At 39.7% G+C, this 21,972-nt stretch overlaps 1 protein-coding gene across 4 annotated transcripts in view; it reads right to left on the bottom strand.

Moving 5' to 3' along the window:
• Nucleotides 1–1,775: 1,775 nt before the first annotated feature.
• OSBP2 (oxysterol binding protein 2) overlaps nucleotides 1,776–21,972 on the bottom strand; it is a 344,220-nt gene continuing 324,023 nt past the window's right edge. For all 4 annotated transcript variants that reach the window (XM_089677503.1, XM_089677518.1, XM_089677527.1 and 1 more), the window contains 2 exons: nucleotides 16,128–16,348; nucleotides 1,776–3,594 (listed from right to left, as the gene is read on the bottom strand). In XM_089677503.1, coding sequence (XP_089533629.1) covers nucleotides 3,452–3,594; nucleotides 16,128–16,348 — 364 coding nt within the window. In that variant the 3' untranslated portion in view covers nucleotides 1,776–3,451. The remainder of the gene's footprint in view (nucleotides 3,595–16,127; nucleotides 16,349–21,972) is intronic.

Below are 21,972 nucleotides of genomic sequence, written 5' to 3'. Positions count from 1 at the left end.
AGGATGCTGTCAGCAAGTACAATAAACATGTTAGTGTCCTTTTTAACAATCCTAGCATGTAAAAGTACTAAATTATTGCATACACACAATTTAATAACAAAAGATCTTTTGGAAAACCTAAATAAAAAGCATTTCAACTGTTAAAACTGCTGAAAAAGATAATTCTGTGCTGTGAAAACACTGCACAATAAAAATATATATGTTTGCCTACAATCGTCTATACATCATCATCTGAATTCTTAAAATTCAGCTAATGCACTATTCCTGTCCCTAGGGTTCAATGAAGAATAGTAAAGGGTTATTATGACCTTAAGAGGCCACTAACCCTTTGAAATACTAGTACCTCAATAAGAATATGATGTGATTTAGTGAATACGTTTGTTTCATAGTGATGTTTTTTTTCTCATTAGGCTTTTGCTGAGCACAGACTACACGATGCTTTAAGCATGTACAATACACATGTTAGTGTCCTTTTTGACAATCTGGCATGTAAAAGTACTAAATTATTGCATACACACAATTTAATACCAAAAAATCTTTTGGAAAACCTACATAAAAAGCATTTCAACTTTTAAAACTTAAAAAGATAATTCTGTGCTGTGAAAACACTGGACAATAAAAATATAGATGTTTGCCTACAATCAACATATCCATCATGTGAATTCTTAAAATTCAGCTAATGCACTATTCCTGTCTCTAGGGTTCAATGAAGAATAGTAAAGGGTTATTATGACCTCTTGAGGGCCAATAACCCTTTGAAATACCAGTACCTCAATAAGAATGGCGTGTCTTTATTGCAAACACTGGCAAATTATTTTCTAGACTGTCTGCATCTAGTGGATAAGCCAGTTCATACTTTGTTCTCACAGCAGATATTCCTGAATAACCATGCTATCTCTTCCTGTTAGTTACCTGGGCTTTAAGTTGTCATCACAATATTTAGGCCAGGGGTAAACATCACATTGTATACCCTGAGCCTCCTCTGTAACATGAATAGTATTCCTAGATTGTAAGCTCCAAGGAGCAGTGCCCTCCTATCCCTCTTGTATTGAACTGTATTGTTGCTGTATTATCTCCTGTTATATTGTAAGCACTGAGCAAACTGTTGGCACTATATAAATCCTGTATAATAATAATAATATATAGTCTACATACCTGCTTGATCTAACATTTTCACTGCCAGGAGCAATCAATTACAATTTATAGGCTGCAGTGCACCCAATCAGTCACTGGAGAACACAGATTGCTGGAACTAGTCAGCCCTTGCAGAAGATTAGTTACATTGTAGAGAGCATATATCTGCAGACCTGGACAGACAACAAGTAACTTTATCAGGGAATTCTACATTTCCACAGTTGACTGTCTAGAATCACATTAATATGGGGATGGGAAAGTGTTTAGATTAACTTATGCACAAGCAGTTTGTGTCCACCACTGATTAGATAAGTGATTTCCAGCACACAAGTCTCAATGTATAACTGTATATGTCTCCTGGCAATGATGACATTGGGATTGATTTACTAAAACTGGACATTGCAAAATCTGGTGCAGCTCTGCATAGAAACCAATAAGCTTTCAGTTTTTTTTTTGTCAAAGCTCAATTGAACAAGCTGAAGTTAGAAGCTGATTTGCTACCATGCAGAGCTGCACCAAATTTCTCACTCTCCAGTTTTAGTAAATCAACCCCATTGCACTGTATATACACACTCAAAGTAACCAGTACTGTGTTTATATTGACATGGGCCTGTTATGGGAGCAATAAAAGTCAAAGAAGAGACAGATAAGAGGTTATATTTGCAATGGTGTGGTTACAGGTGCCTCCTAAATAATACCATGCCATCAGTACTAGCAGTGCCATTTTTAAGACAGTAACAACATTTATGTCCAGCATCAATCTTCAGGCTTCATTCTACTTTCCAACCTCATGAAAAATGAGGAACAGACAAAAGACAAAATAAAATTCCTTATAGGGAATAGATGTTTTTGGAGGGGATTCCACGTTGCTTAGAGTAGGCTGTGGTCGAGCACAGCACTGAGTATTTACTGTACCATAGGACACATTCTCTCCCTTTTCCCAGTCACCGTGTGTTTCTCATCCTAGGCTTGCCAGCAGCAAGCTCCTCTTTTCCTGGATGAAAAGCATTGCTGAGATTGGAAGTTGCTACCGAAATCTCTGTATACAGTTTGAAGTAGCTTTCTTCCGATATCTACAGTGCCTTCTCTAAAGCTTCATACTGTATTAGACAGTCAAATTGGCTGGTTCACACTTATTCTGGGGTTTTCTTGGTAAATGATGTAGGATAAATGTGACTGAGAGAAAGATATAGAACCACAGCTGGACCTTGTAAACAATATTATTTCCACATCTTAAGTGAGCAAACAAAATTCACTATTATTTGCAATAATTCCTAACACAAACAATGCAGTTTAAAGAATTGGTTTTACAAAAAGGAAAACTCAGGATGGCTAATACCCACCACCAATGCAGACTAATGGAAGTACTCCTAGTTACTGGGCATTGCTGGCACTTTGTGTGATGCTGAACAGTAAAATTGCTTTTATTGGTTGGCAACAGCAGCATCCAGTGCAGAATGGGAGCCTTGGCTGTGCCAGCAAACGTCCTGTCCTGACATAACCCCTTCAACAACAACATAATAATGGCCCAGGTATCGGCTGTCCCATGATATGGCCACCTACTGTGCTACATACAGCTTCACAGAGAGGACTGGCTAATAGAAATGGACACAAATCTTTGGAAATTAATCAATAAAAGTGCACTAGTCAATTAAAAAATAAAGTGATATTTTTACACAGTGATCTTTTTTTCCCATGTATTTCTGAATTCAGCAAGCCATTGTTTCTTGTTCAAAGAACTATACAAATGGCCACTCCTGTGAAAAGAATTTCTGATATTTGCTGCTGCCCATAAATAAAAGCACACTTCATTAATCATTAACAAGAATATACATATGAATATAATGTACATAAATAAAATTCCTAAAAGTACCTTCATTTCAAGTTCTTCTCGAAATCTAGGATTGTACTTGAAAGAACAACTTCAGGAAAACGCTACTGAAAAGCCCAGATCTATATATAGATATATACATTTATGTGTGTGTGTATAGCAAAACGTAAATTAAACGGCAATAAAATAAATAATCTCATCTCCCAACTATTATTATTTGCTACAAAAAGAAATTCTGATGTCGTAAAACAAAATTCTATATCTTTAGAAAATATGTCTCATATTCCGAAATACCCCACCACTATTTTATACCCTCCCACTCAAATGCTTCATGTTTTGGCATGTGTTTTGATTTTCACCTCAACTTTTTGTCATTGGAAGTTGGCCTTTGCCATCTGTTCCTGAGCGCTGCCATAGCCTGGTTTGCGAGGCACTCTATGTGCCCAGCTTGAGGTGGTGAGATTTGTAGCTTTTTTTTGTCCTAAGTCAAAAAATATCAGGACAATTAGACCAGTCTTGTTTTTCTTTGCACTCCCAATATCCTCCTTTGTAAACACACATGAGCTCTCCAGTGAAAGAGTCGACTTTCCGTTCAAACCACAGTGGTTGATATCCTTCATAGTCATTACCTGTATTAAATAAAAATCAGTTAGTAAAACTGTGACAATGCTGCATATAATCAATGAGATTCTTATGACAACCTATACAACATTCTATCCTAAAAAAAACTGGGCTTGGCAATACTCCAACAGCAGCTAAATTGAATGGCTAGATTGTAAATTCCTACAAAATTGCACATGATTTTTGGCAAAGAGCAAGGCCTTAGTTGAATTTATGCACAGGCAGTTTGTGATCCCCACTGATTTAACCGTTTCAATACCGTGCAATTTTACACCTTCCTGCCCAGGCCAGTTTTCAGGTTTCAGCGCTCTCACACTTTGAATGACAATTGCGCGGTCATACAACATTGTACCCAAACTAAAATTTGATCATTTTCTTCACACAACTAGAGCTTTCTTTTGGCGGTATTTAATCACTGCTGGGGTTTTTATTTTTTGCTAAATTAACAAAAAAAGACCAAAAATTTTGAAAAAAAACCACATTTTTCTTTGTTTCTGTTATAAAAGTTTACAAATAAATAATTGTTCTTCATAAATTTAGGCCGAGATGTATTCTGCTACATGTCTTTGGTGAAAATAACCCAAATTAGGATGTATTTTTTAGTTTGTAGGAAAGTTATAGAGTTCGCAAACTATGGTATAGATCTGAATATTGATCAATCCTGAAGTACTGACAGCCAATCTAATATCTTGAGGTCCAAGAATGTCAGAACAGTACAGATATCCCCAAATGACCCCTTTTTGCAGAATAGACAGTCCGACGTACTTCATAAGAGGCATGGCAAGTTTTTTGAAGTTGTATTTTTTTGTCATAATTTTTCACTATTTTTTTTTTACGTACTGTCACCAGTGCAGTACAGCATCATCATATAACTGGCATGGCGGTGAACAGCGACACTGACTGGTGACAGTATGAAAAAAAAAATATATATTTTTTTTTATTTTTTTTTAATTTTTTTATTATATTTAATTTTTTATTACATTTTTTTTTATTTTTTTTAAGATTTTTTTTCATATTTTACTATGACCAAAATAGTACAATGTTACCATAGTAACACTGTACTACTTTGGGGGAGTGATCAGTATTTTTTTTTTTTTTACACAATTTGCTTATAGCAAAGAATTACTTTGCTATAAGCAAGCATTTACCTGAATGAAATCGATTCATTCAGCTTTTTTTTTTTTTTTTTTGTGCTTAGCTGTGATTTGGTCACAGCTAATCACATGACATGTGCATGTGATTAGCTGTGACCATTCACAGCTAGGCACTAGTATACAATGGATGGCATCATGAATGAAGCCATCCATTGTATACAACTGTCACGTGACCTGCTGTGATTGGTCACAGCAGGTCACATGGTACCGGCAACGGGAGCCGGTACTCGGATCTGTCATCGGCCGTGTCCGAGGTGCACGGGCGGTGACAGATTGCACTGCTGCGTCGCTCTGCAACCGCGCAAACCGCGCATGTGCGGGAGCACGCCAAATGGCGTGCACCCGGAAAGCTGCAGCGCTTTTCAAGCTTTTCAAGCCGCCAAACGGCCATTGGCCGGGCGGCTAATGGTTAATGAGTGCTTTCCAGCACGGAAATAATAATATTCTGTATGTCTCCTGGCAGTGAAGTCATTGAACCAAACAGGTAAGTGCATTAGATGCCTTCCTTGTTTTATCGTCTTGTCTGCAGATACAAACTCAATATAAACAGTTCAATGTTTATACTAGCATGGGCCTGTGATGCGAGCAAGTCAAGACAAGCATTATGAAGTGTTTTTGGACTGGCCATGGCATGAGAACCCCTTTGGTGGAAACCATCTCCACTATCACAAAGGCCACCCAAAAGCAGAATGAGGTGCATATAGTCCATCTATTTGAGCCAGGAAAAATTGCAGCATGGAGGAGAATCCAAGATGGCATAGGCAGTCAAGTGTGCTCAGGATGACAGAATCCAGCAGGCATGAGACCAGAGCAACCTTGCCTTCAGAGCGCAGTGTGTCCTACTCCGCATCACCTCACTGCTCCCCATTAAGGTCTCCAAATTACTCCACTAGAGGTCCATAAATATTGGAACAGCTCTTTGGATCTCATCTTGAGAGTTGACAGCAACAGATTCCAAATGCAAATAGCACACTTGAAATGAACTCTGGACCTTTTATCTGCTCATTGTAATTGGGATAATGAGGGAATAACACACCTGGCCATGGAACAGCTGAGAAGCCAATTGTCCCATTACTTTTGGTCCCTTAACAAGTGGGAGGCACATATGCAAACTGTTGTAATTCCTACACCGTTCACCTGATTTGGATGTAAATACCCTCAAATTAAATCTGACAGTCTGCAGTTAAAGCACATCTTGTTCGTTTAATTTCAAATCCATTGTGGTGGTGTATAGAGCCAAAAATGTTAGAATTGTGGCGACGTTCCAATATTTATGTACCTGACTGTAGTTCTAAGAGATGGAGACTCTCTCATAGGGCTGTGCTGGGACACAAAGCAATTTCTAAAAGACCTAGCCACCAGGGAAAACGACTAAATTACTAACAAAATGTACCTAATATCGAAACTGAAACTAGGGAGACTAAATATGAAGACACTTTTCTCAAATTGCAAGCTTTAAAGGATAATACAATGAGACAGAATCACAAAATAAAAGAATAATTTTTGCAGCTTGATGCTTACAAAAATAGGAGTCACTGTTCCAACATCAGAATTAGAGGGCTGCCAGAAGCCACTAAAGCAAAAGGTCTACCTACAGCCAACCTTGATATCTTTAAACAAATCCTGGGCAATTCTACAGAGCACAACACTGAAATAGATAGAGCTGACAGGGTTCTGAAAAGGATGATATTTATAAACCCCGTGATGTTATCTGCAAACTACACAGGTACTCTAATAAATAGGCCACCATGTTGGCCAAAGAAAAGAAGTCCTGCATTGATTTTGATGGTGTACAGCTATATTTATTTGTCCGTGCTATCAAGAAAAATGTAAGACACAGAGTCATCAGACATTTATGAACAAAGCCATAAATCACACTGGTAATAGGATTTACATACCAGTCCTTATTATATATACAAACAGAGTTGGATCAGCAGGCAAATTTAAAGCAAGAATGCAAGCGGTAAGCTGTTTGCAAGAGCCCAGGAAAAGCAGGTAGATAAAATGTGCATTCATAAATTAAGGGAACATAATCCAAATTCCCCATATAGTACAACAGTTTTGGTGCTATTGCCAGGATCTTTATAACATTAGACAAGAAAAACATCTGCAGGCTTTTAAAAAAGAGGAGACATAAAATCTAGGAATTCTTAGAGGAGGTGTCGTACCCTAGGTTACCAAAGCAAATCCCCCAAGCTCTTCAACAAGAAATCACAAAGGAATAGCTATAACTAAAAGCAATGGCCTCAAGGAAAAAACGGCCCAGATGGCCTAACCAGACTTCAAATTCTCGTACTTACTATTAGACACCTTCTGTGCCCATATTAATTGTCACAAAAGCTGGGAAATTACCCTAGAGGCCTCATTTGATCATGTCACACCCATCTTAAACAAGGGCAAAGATCATGAAACAAATTCCAAAATATAGGCCCATTTCTTTTTTTAATTTGATATAAAAGTGTCAGCTACAATCCTTACAGACAGGATCAAACCCTACTTAAGATCTTATACAATTGGACAATGGGACCACATGAACTTTATATCTTATAGAAAAGCTACAGATAACTCTCAAAGAGCAATTCTATTATCTACTGGGTGAGTGCACACAATTCTGCCCATGAATGCTGAAAGAGCATTTAAAACAATAGACTGGATTTTTAAAGACAAAGACCTACAGCATCTAGGCCTAGAAGAAAAAAATGCTCTGATTGACTGGAGCCTCCAATCATCCCCTTGTGAGTATCAAGGTCAAGAGTACTCTTTCCCCACCATTCTAAATTAAAAATGGTAGGAGGCACTGGCTTCATCTCTTCCCTATGATCTTCGTGCTTTTGCTGGAGGCCTTATTACGCAAAATCAGAGCCAATAGAGACATAAATGGTATCCATATAGGCTCATAAAACTGCTGCCTTTGCAGATAATATTCTGTTTTTATTAACTAGGCCTTAGATTTCATCCGATCATCATACAATAGCAAACTTGTTAACAACTGTCCAAATTTAGAATCAATGCAAGTTAATCATTTGAACACATTCCCTCTCTCCTGGCAACAGCACTCTATCACTTCCTGAGGAATAAAGCTGCATACACACTAGCATTCTTTTTTAGCTAAAAAAAAACTGGAAAAAACACTGGTAATAGCATTTTTTAGTATCGTTTTAGAAGTGTTTAGGAGCGTTAGCATTTTTATAGTACATGTAGTGAAAAAAAAAAAAATCAGAAAAAAGCAGAAAAAATGTAAAAAAAAAGAAAAGCATTTTTTCTGCTCCTAGAATCTGAAGCTTGAAAAACGCTTCTAGCCTTTAATATTGTGCATGGAGTCATAGCATAACGCTATTTGCATCTAGGGGCAGAAGAAAAAAATGGTCAGAACTAGTTACTAGAAGCTTAAAAATAGGCTAGTGTGCATGAAGCCTTAAGCTCACAAACAATTTACATCTCCTTTTTAAATTAATTTCCCACCCCTCTTGCAAGCAGTCCAAAAGAACCTACAGGATTGGGATACAGCAGAACTTAGAATTTGTTCTAGAGTTACCAAGGTATTTTTTCATCAGACCTAAAACACACTATAAGCAGTTGTAAGGAAGAAGCAGATATTAAAATATGCCTACTCCATATTTAGGAGAACCAAGAACACAGAAGGAGTAGCACTACCAGATCTCCATCTTTACTGTAAGGCAATAGCATTACTGTGAATAATAAATTGGAATTTTGGCTCTAAGGACAATGGGCCTCACTGGAGAAATTTATGGCAGGGTGCAATCTGGTGCACACTCCCTGGCTGACGCCACAAAGCAGGGGATCTTCATCACAATACATCAAGTTTACACTCACCATATTAGGAGTATGCTACAGAAAACACTCCCTTAGCTAAAGCTCTCTCACCTTTAGCTCCTTTAGATGGAGTCCCCTGGTTTAGTCCCAGGGAAGATCTTAAATTATTTGGAAGGGGGAAACAAATAGGGATACAAGTTGTGGTAAATTTACATAAACTGGCACACTGAAGTCCCAAGACCAATTCAGGGAAGAATGGGGCTCATATTTAAGGATAATTGGAGGTGAAACATTTCATTCAGAGCTTGGGAAATCTTGAAGAACACCTGGCATGCTGTAGGATTTTGACAAGTTATGTGTGGTGAGGCGGTAGAATATTAAGCCTCTTTCACTTTTAGTTTGGAGTCACAACTGGATCCCTACTTTGTCAGGGAGCAAGAGAAAGATCTAGAAATTGCCCTGATGATAGTAAAAAATCCCCAAAAACCTGGGCTGGTGCCTGTTTCATCCACATGCTCCAACATTCAGGAGGCTTGGTCTACTAAACTGTATTCTACTGTAAATGGTACAGAGTACTAGTGTACTAGCCAGGCTGGCATTATTGTATCATAATATTTCAGCAGGCTGCTGGAGAGGTTATGGTCTACATGGAACATTTTTCCATCTTTGGTGGGATTGCTCCATAATAAAACCTTTTTGGTCTGCGGCACAAAATATAATGCCTTAGTATGGGACAGCTGGAGGAGTATTTAAACTTGGATCGACTGGGGAGGGAGAATTAGATTATAATGGAGCAGACAGATAAGACAGGGGTCAGTCCTTATTGGTGGGTGGAATTGGGAAAGATAGGGGGAGGGCTATGGCAGGTGATAATAAGTTTCCCATGTTACAAACAACCATTGGAATTGATACCATTTGTATGAAAATAAAAAATATGCAAAATACGTGTGCACAAGGTGTCAATGAATTAAAGTGTTTGTTCACAAATGCCAGAAGTCTGCCAAGCAAAATAGGGGAGTTGGAAGCTTTGGGGCATGAAGAGAATAATGATTTAATTGGTATTGCTGAATCTTGGCTTCATTCTTCACATTACTGGGCCATTATTATTCCTGGCTATGTTCTCTTTCAGAAAGATAGGGTAAAAAGGAAAGGTGGTGGTTTCTGTCTCTATGTGAGAAGTTATCTCAGAGCGAGTGTGAAAGAGAACCTAGTTGATGGAGAGTGTGATGAGGCTGAAGCATTATGGGTGGAACTGCACATGGAGGTGCATACTACAAAGGTGATCATTGGAGTTTGTTAAAGGCAACCCAGTGTTAATGAGGAGGTGGAGTCTAAGCTCGTTGTACAGATCGAAAGGGCTGCAAGGGCTGGGACAGTGATAATGGGGGATTTTAACTACCCGGAAACTGATTGGAGTAATGGTAATGCAGGAACAGTTAAAGGGCAAAAATGTATACAATTACTACAGGACAATTTTATGGTACAGTTCATAGAGGCCTCAACTAGGAATGATGCTCTGCTGGAACTGGTAATCTCAAACCATACAGAGCTTATTACTACAGTAATGTCCATATAAAAGAACATCGAGGTAGCAGTGACCATAACATGATTTAATTTACTGTTGTAGCTGTTTACTGAGAGCTGCTCTGCAAGACTTAGACTGGGAGGGAATATTGGCATCAATAAACACAACACAAATATAGGAGTTCTTCAAAAAGACTGTATGTGAACACACTGCAAAATATATTTTCATGGGCAACAAGTTTAAAGGCTAAAAATCAAACCTATGTGGCTTACGGCCAAAATCAAAAAAGCTTTAAATAATAAGTAAAGATTGGTATCCGCCCTCTGAAGAAGTGCGTGCGCACGAAATGCGTTAGAAGGAGCCAAAGACGCTGTGACGTCACGCCGCAGGCGCCATGTTGAGGCCCGGCTGTCATATTAGTTGTTGGACGGTTAGTCCATGTTATCCCGAATGTCACTTTACTTTGTTATTTTTTGGAATTGCAAATTCGCTTTTATTACAATAAATTTCTGATTAAATACCTACTACACTATGGGCATTCTCTATGGTCTCCTGCACGGAGCAATTTATTTATAGAGCCCTTCCTGATCCAGCCAACCTTAAAACATCCAGAGAAGGGAGTCCTTTAAAGCAGGCTTCTACACCTGTCCATCCCTTAAAGGGATTTCTGGCCAGCTGGATCCTGTACCTGCCCGTGAGCTCCTAACAAGCACCACCTTACCTAGAGGGAGGACTATCCCATATTAGGATCTTATCCAATTCCTAAAGGGGACCTCTACAGTGTCATTTAATGCGTATATACTTTATGCATCTGGTGAGTGCATCATTTTACCACATGTTTTGGAGCACTATTTGTGGATTCTATGTGCAACTATTTACTTATTATGTGTTTCTGAAGGTTTTATACTGGTTACCGTTGGTGCTCTAGCTGCTTATTAAGAGAGCGCTCGCTTTTCCATTATACTTTACTAATAAGAAAAGAGCTGTTATCAAATATAAAATCGAAGGAATGCTATCATCGTTTAAACATTGCAATGAATATAACAGAATATGCAAAATGGAAATCAAGGCCGCAAAAATTGAAAACGAATGCCAGATAGCAAAAGATAGCAGGACAATCCCCCCAAAAATTATTCAAAGATATTAATAGTAAAAAGGTCTGGTCTGAGCATGTAGGCTCTTTACAAAACAATCTAGAGTGGGTGACTGGGGACAAAGAGAATGCAAATGTAATAAATACCTTCTTCAGCTCTGTGTATACAAAGGAGAATGGGGGAGCTTTTGTACATAATGGGCATTGTATTGTCACAGCTCCAGATGATTCACATTGGCTCACAACTGATATGATCCAGAAATATTTAGACAGAATAAAGGTGAATAAAGCATCTGGACCGGATGGCATACACCCACAGGTCCTTAAAGAATTGAGCTCTGTCATTTCAAAGCCATTGTTTCTAATTTTTGCAGACTCTTTAATGACTGGCATAGTACCATTGGATTGGGGTAATGCCAATGTGGTGCCTATATTTAAGGATGCATTCACACTTTAGTGTTTTGTAGCTTGAAGCTCCAAAAATGCTCAAAGCTGAAAAATCAATTGTTCTCTATGATGCCTGTTCGTGCGATCAGGTGTGAACAGGCACCATAGAGAACAATTGTATTTTTAAGTTTGAGCTTTTTTGGAGCTTCGAACTTCAAGCTACAAAACACTCAAGTGCAGGGGCGGACTGACAACTCATGGGGCCCCCGGGCAATAGGGGATCATGGGGACCCTGTGTCCTTGTCCAAACTCAAAAAAGCCTATGGAAAAGGTACCAGGGACATCTCATGGGGCCCCCTACTGACCCTGGGCCCTCGTGCAGTGCCCGAGTTTCCAAATGGTCAGTCCGCCCCTGCTCAAGTGTGAATGCAGCCTACAAAAGGGATGAAAATCTTTACCAAGTAATTATAGACCTGTTAGTTTAACATCAATAGTTGGGAAGATACTGGAGAGTTTAATAAAAGACCACATAGATGAGTTCTTGCTGGGAAAAATATTTTAAGCAACAGACAGCATGGATTCATGAAATATAGAAAGTTGTCAAACAACTATGATTTCTTTTTATGAGGAGGTGAGCAAAACCTTGGACAGAGGGGTGGCAGAGGACGTGGTATACTTGGATTTTGCAAAAGCGTTTGACACAGTTACCTGCACACGGCTAATGTGTAAGGTAAACAGGAAGAAGGGTCAGCCGCACACCGGAGGATAGATGAATATAGTGTGTATTTATTAATCCATAGGACACACAAAACACCAGGACATGAATACAGGACCTGTTAACACGTTTCGCGTGATCTCGTGCTTAATCATAGCTTCGTTATGATTAAGCACGAGATCGTGCGAAACGCATTAACAGGTCCTGTATTCATGTCCTGGTGTTTTGTGTGTCCTATGGATTAATAAATGCACACTATATTCATCTATCCTCCGGTGTGCGGCTGACCCTTCTTCCTATTGCATCGTGTGTGGTGGCGAGCCAGAGCCTGCACCTGTTGTGGATTGATCTGGATTGTTTGCCTGAGCTGTATACCTTTGCTCTAATGTGTAAGGTAAAGTCTACGGGCTTGGAAAAATCTGTATGTAAATGATAGACAACTGGCTAAAAGATCGTATTCAGAGAGTAGTGGTTAATGATTCATACTCTGATTGGTCTTGGGTTGTCAGTGGTGTACCCCAGGGTTCGGTATTGGGACCCTTACTTTTTAATACATTTATAAACGATATAGGGTCTGGGATTAAAAATCCCATTTCAGTCTTTGCAGATGACACCAAGCTGTGCAGTGGATTAACGTCCTTACAGGATGTCTCCAATTTACAAGCCGACCTCAATGCACTGTTTAATTGGGCAACTATGTGGCAAATGAGGTTTAATGTTGATAAATGTAAGGTTATGCACTTGGGGGCTAAGAATATGCATGCATCATACATACTAGGGGGGTACAACTGGGGGAATCAATGGTGGAGAAGGACCTGGGAGTTCTGGTAGATCACAAGCTTAATAATGGCATGCAATGCCAAGCTGCGGTTTCTAAAGTGAGCAAAATCCTCTCTTGTAGTAACCACTTGCCTACCGGGCACTTATACCCCCTTCTTTACCAGGCCAATTTTCAGCTTTCATCACTGTCGCACTTTGATTGACAATTGCGCGGTCATGCAAGATTGTACCCATATGAAATTTTTAGCATTTTGTTTCTCACAAATAGAGCTTTCTTTTGGTGGTATTTAATCGTCGCTGGGCACTTTACTTTTTGCGCTATAAACAAAAATTGCAAAAAATTTGATAAAAAAATGTTTCTTTGTTTCTATTATAAAATTTTTCAAACAGGTAATTTTTCTCCTTCACTGATGTGCGTTGATGTGGCAGCACTGATGGGCACTGATAGGCAGCACTGATAGGCAACACTGAAGGGCACTGATAGGCGGCACTGATAGGCAGCACTAATGAGGTGTCACGGATAGGCGGCACTGATAGGTGACACTGACAGGCGGCACTGATGATGGGTACTGATAGACAGCACTGATAGGTGGCAATGACTGGCATCACTGCTGGGCACTGACTGGCGGCAATGCTAGGCATTGACTGACGCAACTGATGGGCACTGACTGGCACAACCGATGGGCACTGACTGGCACAACCGATGGGCACTGACTGGCACAACCGATGGGCACTGACTGGCAGCACTGCATTGATGGGCACTGGTGGGTGGCACTGGTGGGCACAGGTTGGTGGCACTGCTGGGCACAGGTGGGTGGCTGGGCACAGGTAGGTGGCACTTCTGGGCACAGGTAGGTGGCACTGCTGGGCACAGGTAGGTGGCACTGCTGGGTGGCACTGGTGGGTGGCACTGCTGGGCACTAGTGGGCTGCACTGCTGGGCACAGGTGGGCGGAACTGGTGGGTGGCACTGCTGGGCACCGATCATCAGGGCACTGATCATCAGTGCCCTGATGATCGGTGCCGATCCCTGCTCTGACAACTGCCGGTTCTCGGCAGTACTTTCATCGCGCTCTGACAGCGTGAGGAAAGTGCAGCCGAGAACCGGCAATTGCATTTCCCGGTGATCAGTGTGCCATTGGACATGGATGATCACGTGGTAAAAGGCCGCTGTGATTAGCCTTTTACCACATCACGTGATCAGCTGTGTCCATAGGATACAGCGATCATGGAGATCGCCAGGTGCGCGCCCCCGGGGGCGCGCAGGAGAGCGCGTTCTGGGAGGACGTCATATGACGCCTTCCCAGAACTAGCCGGCCGCAGTGTAGCCGTCATTCGGCTATCTGTGGTTGGCAAGAAGTTAAAAGAGGTATGAACTCCAGAGAGAGAGATATCATATTACCCCTGTACAAATCATTAGTTATACCTCATCTGCAATATGCAGTTCAGTTTTGGGCACCAATTCACAAAAAAACCATTGGGGAACTGGAGAAAGTACAGAGAAGGGCAACCAAACTGATAAGAAGCATGGAGGAGCTCAGCTATGAGGAAAGATTAGAGGAAATAAATGTATTCTCTCTTGAAAAGAGGAGATTAAGGGGGGATATAATCAACATGTATAAATACATCAGTGGTTCATATAGTGAACTTGGTGTTTACATCTGAAGGGAAAGAGATTTAATCTAAAAATACGGAAAGGTTTCTTTACAGTACGAACTGTGAAAATGTGGAATAGACTCCCTCAAGAGTTGGTTCTGGCCAGCTCAGTAGATTGCTTTAAAAATACCTGGATTCTTTCTTGGATACACTTAATTTAACTGGATACTAACATTTATAGGTAAATTTGAACCAGGGAATATCTGATTGCCTCTCGGGGGATCAGTAAGGAATTTTTTCCCCTTCAGGAGCAAATTGAATCATGCCTTGCTGGGTTTTTTGCCTGCCTCTGGATCAACTGTGGGTATAAGATTATAACTTTTTTATTTTTGAACTGGATGGACTTTTATCTTTTTTCAGCCAAACTATGTAAATATGTAAGTATTTGTAACTCTTGACCCATTGGCAATTATGTTTCATGATATCCAAACCTATATAAACCAATATAAGTGCTACAAAGTCACTAATACCTTGCCTTATACCCATCTGATTAAAAACCAGTAGGGCCTCATCATTAGAAGGATAGTTAAATAAAGTGAACGAGATTGTTTAAAATCACAAGTGGACATATGTGCTGCGTGATCAACAAGATATATTCTATAGTACATGGGCAGTATGGATTAGTTTTATGTCCACCAAGACACACAAAATGTTGAGTACTCAAGGATTAGTCACAGAACCTAACACACTCACACACCACAGTCAGCCCATAAAGAAGACAAAGACAGATCCTGGATGATTTTGTGTATCTGTTTCTATATATATGTTTCACTGTTAAAAGGAATGAAAGGATGCAGAATCAGAACAGCAGAGCATGGCCAAAAACATTATAGTCCCAGATACACACGGGTATGGTACACAGCGTGTAGAAGCTCATTTTCTTATTAAGTGTCATTCTGTATGCTACTTCAAACTTAAAAACTCAGTTCTCTGTGATAAGAAGTTCAGAAGGCCATGTAATAAAATTGTTTTTATCAGAATATATTGCATTATGCGGGCTTGTTGTAAAATAGAATATCAGATCTTCAAATGAATACGTTTATGCATGGGCAGCTAAAATCAAAATTTGCAGATTGAAATTCTGCTGACATGTACAGTATGTAAACTGGTACACATTTGGACTATACCCTATAAATTATGTTTAGTCAAACGTAATTTATTTTTCTAAACTTACTACAAATATTGCATTCTGATATGAATAATACTGTAATTGTCATACTGTCTTCTATTCAATGTTCTCTTTTAGGTCATCTATATTTTTTTTTCAGACATTGAGGTGCAAGAACACCTGAACAGTGAATGAGGTTCAAATCAAGGGCCCCAGAAGCACAGATAGGGCACCTATAAGTACTAGCCCTATATATATTTTGTGATAGAACTATTATGTGTGAGTCTGAAGGATACACCTATTCAAGAATTACCCTTCATAATAAAAATGAAAAACAGTAGGTGATTTACCTTCTTCTAAAGCTTCTGCGGCTTCTGCCTCTCGCCTTCTTCGCACAGCCCTCTGCTTCTCTTCCAAACGCTGCTTCTCCACATTTGCCTCATCCCACTTGCCGTTCTCCATTAGCCTCTGGTCTGGCCTATGTCGGCTATCGGTGGGGGCAGTGCTGTCATCAGGCTCATTAAGAGTAAGTGCAAGTTCAGAGAAAAAGTACATATTCTCTGCATTGTCACTGAAAGACACCAGAAAAAGGGAAAATAGAATTAAAGTGATATTAACCACTCCAGCTCTGGAAGGTTTTACCCCCTTCATGACCAGGCCATTTTTTGCTATACCAAACTGCGCTATTTTAATTGGTTATTGTGCGATCATACAACACCGTACCCAAACAAAATTTAGAACTTTTTTCCACACAAATAGAGCTTATACGTGATGGTATTTTATCACCAGTTTTTTTTTTTATTTTTTGCAATATAAAATTTAGAAAAAAAATGTTTTTACTTTCTGCTATAAAACATCTCTAATAAAAAAATCAAATTTCTTTATAAATGTTGGCCAAAATGTATTCTGCTACATGTTTTTACCACAATTTTATTTATAATGATTACTTTTTTGATCCGGAACAAGGATGCGATGCTTGGTCTTCAGTAAAATGGCGCTCGTCCATCTGCATGCCTAAGGGCTATTTAAGTTGTATACTGTGATGGCATCAGTAGGAGGCGGGCCCTTTGAGAACGTGCATGTGCACGAAACACGTCAGAGGGAGCCTACGTGCTGATGTCATGACGCCGAGTCCATGCGATGGTTTGGTGGCCATCTTTGCGAGTGATTGTTGATTGTTTTTATGCTCCACGTGGATGCCTTGTATTTTTATTGAATAAAATACTACATTATATACCGCTGTCTCTGGGCTCTGGTGTTTGAGCTCTTTTCAGGATTTGCTGTATCTGGATTGATCGCTGATCTGTGTATGGGTGTTGAGAGATCCATCTTAAGGAATGCCCATATAGAGCCCAGGCACAGTGGATGTTATTTGGCCATATACCTACTTCCTGCAGTGGAAAGGTTACATCTCTTGGAGGGATTTCTGTGCAGAGCCAGTTTATTTCTTGCTTCTGGTGAGTGCATAGTGGTGGAGGATTGTCACAGATGTACCCTTCACAGATGTTACCTTACACAACTGATCATTATTGATTCACACAATATTGTTGGACATTGCACCTTTCTTTGGACTTTATTTATAATTCATGTCAATTTTTATTGCACAATATTGGATATTTGTTCACATGTTTATGTGAATTTTTCACATAGATTGATACCAGCGCTGCACCTTTGTGTGTGTATATATATATATATATATATATATATACACTATATAACTATATATATACCAGCGTGGGAGACAAAAGGTCTCAACCTGGGGTCAGGGGGCCCCAGCCAAGAGCCAAGAGACAGAAGGTCTTGTCTAGGGGTCAGAGGTGCCCCAACCAGAAGCCAGGAAACAGCAGGTCTTAGTTCTAGCAGTAAGGTCGGCTCATATTGGGGTGTAAGGAGAACCGCAATCCATAGGCCAGAGGTGGGCCATGCAGCAGGGCGCTGCGACTAAAGGCTTGAGAGTCAAGCATCCAGGAGAGCTGGACAACACAGTCAAAGGGACTGGTGACAGAAGCAGCAGTGCTGCCAACAAGTGAGCAAGGTGGCTCAGTAATTTTGTTTGTGCATAATGTGTGGAAGAAACCCCTGCGTGGGCAACTCATGTAATTGAATAAAAGTGGGTTGCCATGCCCGAAAATACCTTCCTAACTAACTTCTGTAAACCACCATTTTCCTGCCCCCAAGTAATGGAGATTAAGAGCTATGGACAGGTTTGTAGCCAATATCAGGAGAGCAATCTAGGGTATCAACTAAGACTTTAAAAGATAAAACAAATGCAGACATCACATCAAATACTCATAAACTGTGAAACACCTACTTAATGCAGCTAAATGCAGTTTTGGGATTGGATACGCTTTAACTACTATCTACCCAGAATGATTTTCTATCATATGACAAATCTGTTTGTTCAATATTGCCCAGTTTATTAGTTGTCACCTGAACGTCTAATGTAAAAAGAATTTTACCTGGCACCTAAAATGTCACCCTTGGTCTGTTGGGAGGCTTCCCTTGGTTGGTGCCTAGGGAAGATACATGCTTCTTATGCTTATGGGGGACAGATGGGAAACCACCTGTGCCAAGCTAGCCCCCAATGGTTCATTCCTCTCCTTGGGCTCTTTGAGAAGTAGCTTCGAGTCTTTCCCAATGGATCACTGGAGACACCCACAGCTCTATGGCTTCATTAGCAAGACCACCCCAAACCGAGCGCAAGCTCCACCCTCTCCAAATTTGAATCCCTATGCTTCACTTTTCCAGACTCGGGACACCTCCTCTCTCAGTTGTATAAACTTCTCTTGAGATTTTCTGTTACTCCACCCCCCTATTTTATTAGCGAATGTAAGAAGAAACTTGAAATAGAGTTTACCCCACCCAACTGCAAATGATTATAAGGCACACACATGCCTCATCTGTAAGCTCAAAAGAGCAGGAATCTTTACATAAATTGCTAACTAGGTGTTATTTTTTCCACAGTTTTGGAAAAAATTAATCTGCCCTACTCTTGCTGACTGCAGAAGGGAAGTGGATCAGATTATGAAGGCTGAAAGATGGGTCCGTGCTGCCAATGATACGCTGGAGCAGTTTAATGATATTCGGGTGGGGTGGATCTATTATTCTCATAATTTACCAGATATGTAAAACTTTAATGACGTTGAGGGCTGTTCTTTTCCTATCTCTCCTGATTGCTAGTTAGTATTCAGATACATTTGGTTAAAATACCTCCAAGACTCTTTATAGGGATGTACGAATGCTTTGGTTGAAGTGCATGTGACTTTCTGAGTACTGATTTTTTGTTAAACTTATTTTCTTATTTTTTTTCTCTTATGCGAGATGTTATTCTTATTATTGTGTGATTCTCATGTCATTGACATGGTCTATAACATTATAGAATCCTGGAGAAGGTGTGAGCTTTTGGTTTACTAGGACTATTTTGGATGTATTGTATGGCTCCATCATATTGCTTATGTACCGATATAGACTTTGTACGATTGTAAATTACTTGGTGGCGTGATCATTGTATGTTTTTTTTAAGACTTTAATAAAATCTGATTAATCAAACATACAAAAAAAAAAGAATTTTACACTCAGACTATCAAACACAACCTTTTTTGATATTTTAGAGTAGAATTCTGCCATTTGTCTCAGAATTTCATACGTTTTAAGAAAAGTGGGTAAAAATTTAATATTCTATTAATTTTAAAAAGAAAATAACTGAATGGAAAGATTGGATGAAAAAGGGAAGAGAAATTCTGCACATTCTGAACAAAATGTAATGTGAGCACATGCAGTGGGGAAAATAATTATTGGATTCCCTGCAGATTTTGTAAGTTTGCCCACTTACAAAGAAATGAAGGGTCTAAAATTTTTATTATAGGTGTATTTTAAATGCTAAAGAGACAGAATATCAACTGAAAATCCAGAAAAAACACATGATACAAATGTTATAAATTGAGTTGCAGTTCAGTGAGTGAAATAGCTATTTGATTCCCTACCAACCAACAATAATTCTGGCTCCCACAGACTGGTTATGTGCTCATGTGGTACATAGAGTAGACCTGTCAGTTAGGTGCTCCTAATGACAACCCGTTATGTGCATAAAAGATACCTGTCCACAGAATCTCTTTCTTCCATTCAAACCTCACCATCACCATGGGCAAGACCAAAGAGCTGTAAAAAGATGTCAGGGACAAGATTGTAGACCTGCACAAAGCTGGAATAGGCTACAACACCATCAGCAAAAAGCTTGGTGAGAGGGAGACAAAAGTTGGAGCGATTATTTGCAAATGGAAGAATAACTATCAATCACCCTCGGTCTGGAGCTCCATGCAAGATTTTGCCTCATGGCGTAAGGATGATTATGAAAAAAGTGAGGGATCAGCCCAGAACTGCATGAAAGGAGCTTGTGAATGATTTCAAGGAAGTTGGGACCACAGTCACCAAACAAACTATTGGTAACACAATACACCACTATGGACTGAAATTCTGCAGTGCCCGCAAAGTCCCTCTCCTCAAGAAGACACATGTACAGGCCTGTCTGAAGTTTGCCAAGGAACACCTAATGATTTAGAGAAGGATTGGGAGAAAGTTCTGTGGTCAGATCAGACCAAAATTGAGCTCTTTGGCATGAACTTGACTCGCTGTATTTGGAGGAAGAAAAATGCTGACAGGCCGGCTGTGTCGCATTGAGGGGCCAATGGACGGGACCATGTATTGTAAAATCCTGGATGAGAACCTTCTTCCTTCAGCCAGAACAATGAAGATGGGTCTTCCAGCATGAAAGAGACCCAAAACAGACCATCAAGGCAACATAGGAGTGGCTCCAGAAGCACATTAAGGTCATGGAGTGGCCTAGCCAGTCTCCAGACCTTAAGCCTATAGAAAATATAAGGAAGGAGCTGAAACTTCGAGTTGCCAAGTGACAGCCAAGAAACCTTAAGAATTTAGAGAAGATCTGTAAAGAAGAGTGGACCAAAATCCCTCCTGAGATTTGTGCAAACCTGGCAGCCAACTACAAGAAACGTCTTACCTCTGTGCTTGCCAACAAGGTTTCTTCACCAAGTACTAAGTCATGTTTTTTCTTGGAGATCAAATACTTATTTTACTCAATTAACTGCAACTCAATTTATAACATTTGTATCATGTGTTTTTTTCTGGATTTTCTGTTGATATTTTGTCTCTACCATTTAAGATACACCTATGATAAAAATGATAGACTCTTCTGGTCCTTGTAAGTGTGCAAACTTACAAAATCTGCGGGGGATCAAATAATTATTTTCCACACTGTAACTGGTAAAAAAAAAAGCAGTTCTAATTGAGTCCCCTGAGCTAATCATGTACTGCCCCCTTTGCACAATCAATAGAAATCCACAATTCTACACTTTTTATATGCTACATACTTTTCATTACAGATAATTTTAATTTCAATAGTTGCTACCATACTACACATCCTGATATACTAGGCCCATTCTACAGTAAGGCAGAGTTCACACTGGTGCACTGTGTTTTGGCCGCAAAGTGGGTGTATGCATGGTTTACATGCGTTTTTAGCCACGGTCCCATTGGTATATATTAGGTTGTCTTCTGAATGCTGCAACTTCAGTGTGCTTTTAGAAAACATGGCAAAAACGGACAACCTAATAAAAGTCAGGCTAAATATGCATGTAAAATGCATGTAAGCTGTACATAAACCCAAGCTGTGGCCAAAATGCAATGCACCAGTGAGAACCTGGCCTAAAGGTCAGATTTAATCAGTTCCTACTGCATCTTATGAAATTGAAGAATCTCAATTTTTACATCAGCCCTGTCTCTGTCCTTTGTTAGACCTCATTGCTGCACTTGCTTTAAATACTTGCCATTATAGCTGTTTCATGAGAAATATCCTGTCAGCAAAGGTTAATGAAATCTGTGTGCATGCGGCATTGGAGGAAAGCTGGCCTATCCCAATGTACAGTGAATCAATGCAGAGCATTGCTATTTCACAGTCTCTTCAAATAAAAAAAAAAAACAAGACAAGAGATCACCCATCTATATTAGCACTACAAACCTGATGACCTTTATTTAGGAAAGACCTGTACTCAGAAAAAGACAAACTCTGCCATTGCTAACCTTTCCTGCTCAAAATGCTAGCTGCCTTCTGGACATGCTGATCCAAAGACTTCAATATTTGCAGTCACTAACCTAAGAAAAGTATGCAGATCAGGTGTT

This window comes from Staurois parvus, unplaced genomic scaffold (assembly GCF_062004578.1).
Source record: "Staurois parvus isolate SC_StPar_1 unplaced genomic scaffold, SC_StPar_1.0 ptg000014l, whole genome shotgun sequence".
In the NCBI taxonomy this organism is placed as follows: domain Eukaryota; kingdom Metazoa; phylum Chordata; class Amphibia; order Anura; family Ranidae; genus Staurois; species Staurois parvus.
This window is presented reverse-complemented; position numbering and strand designations above follow the sequence as displayed.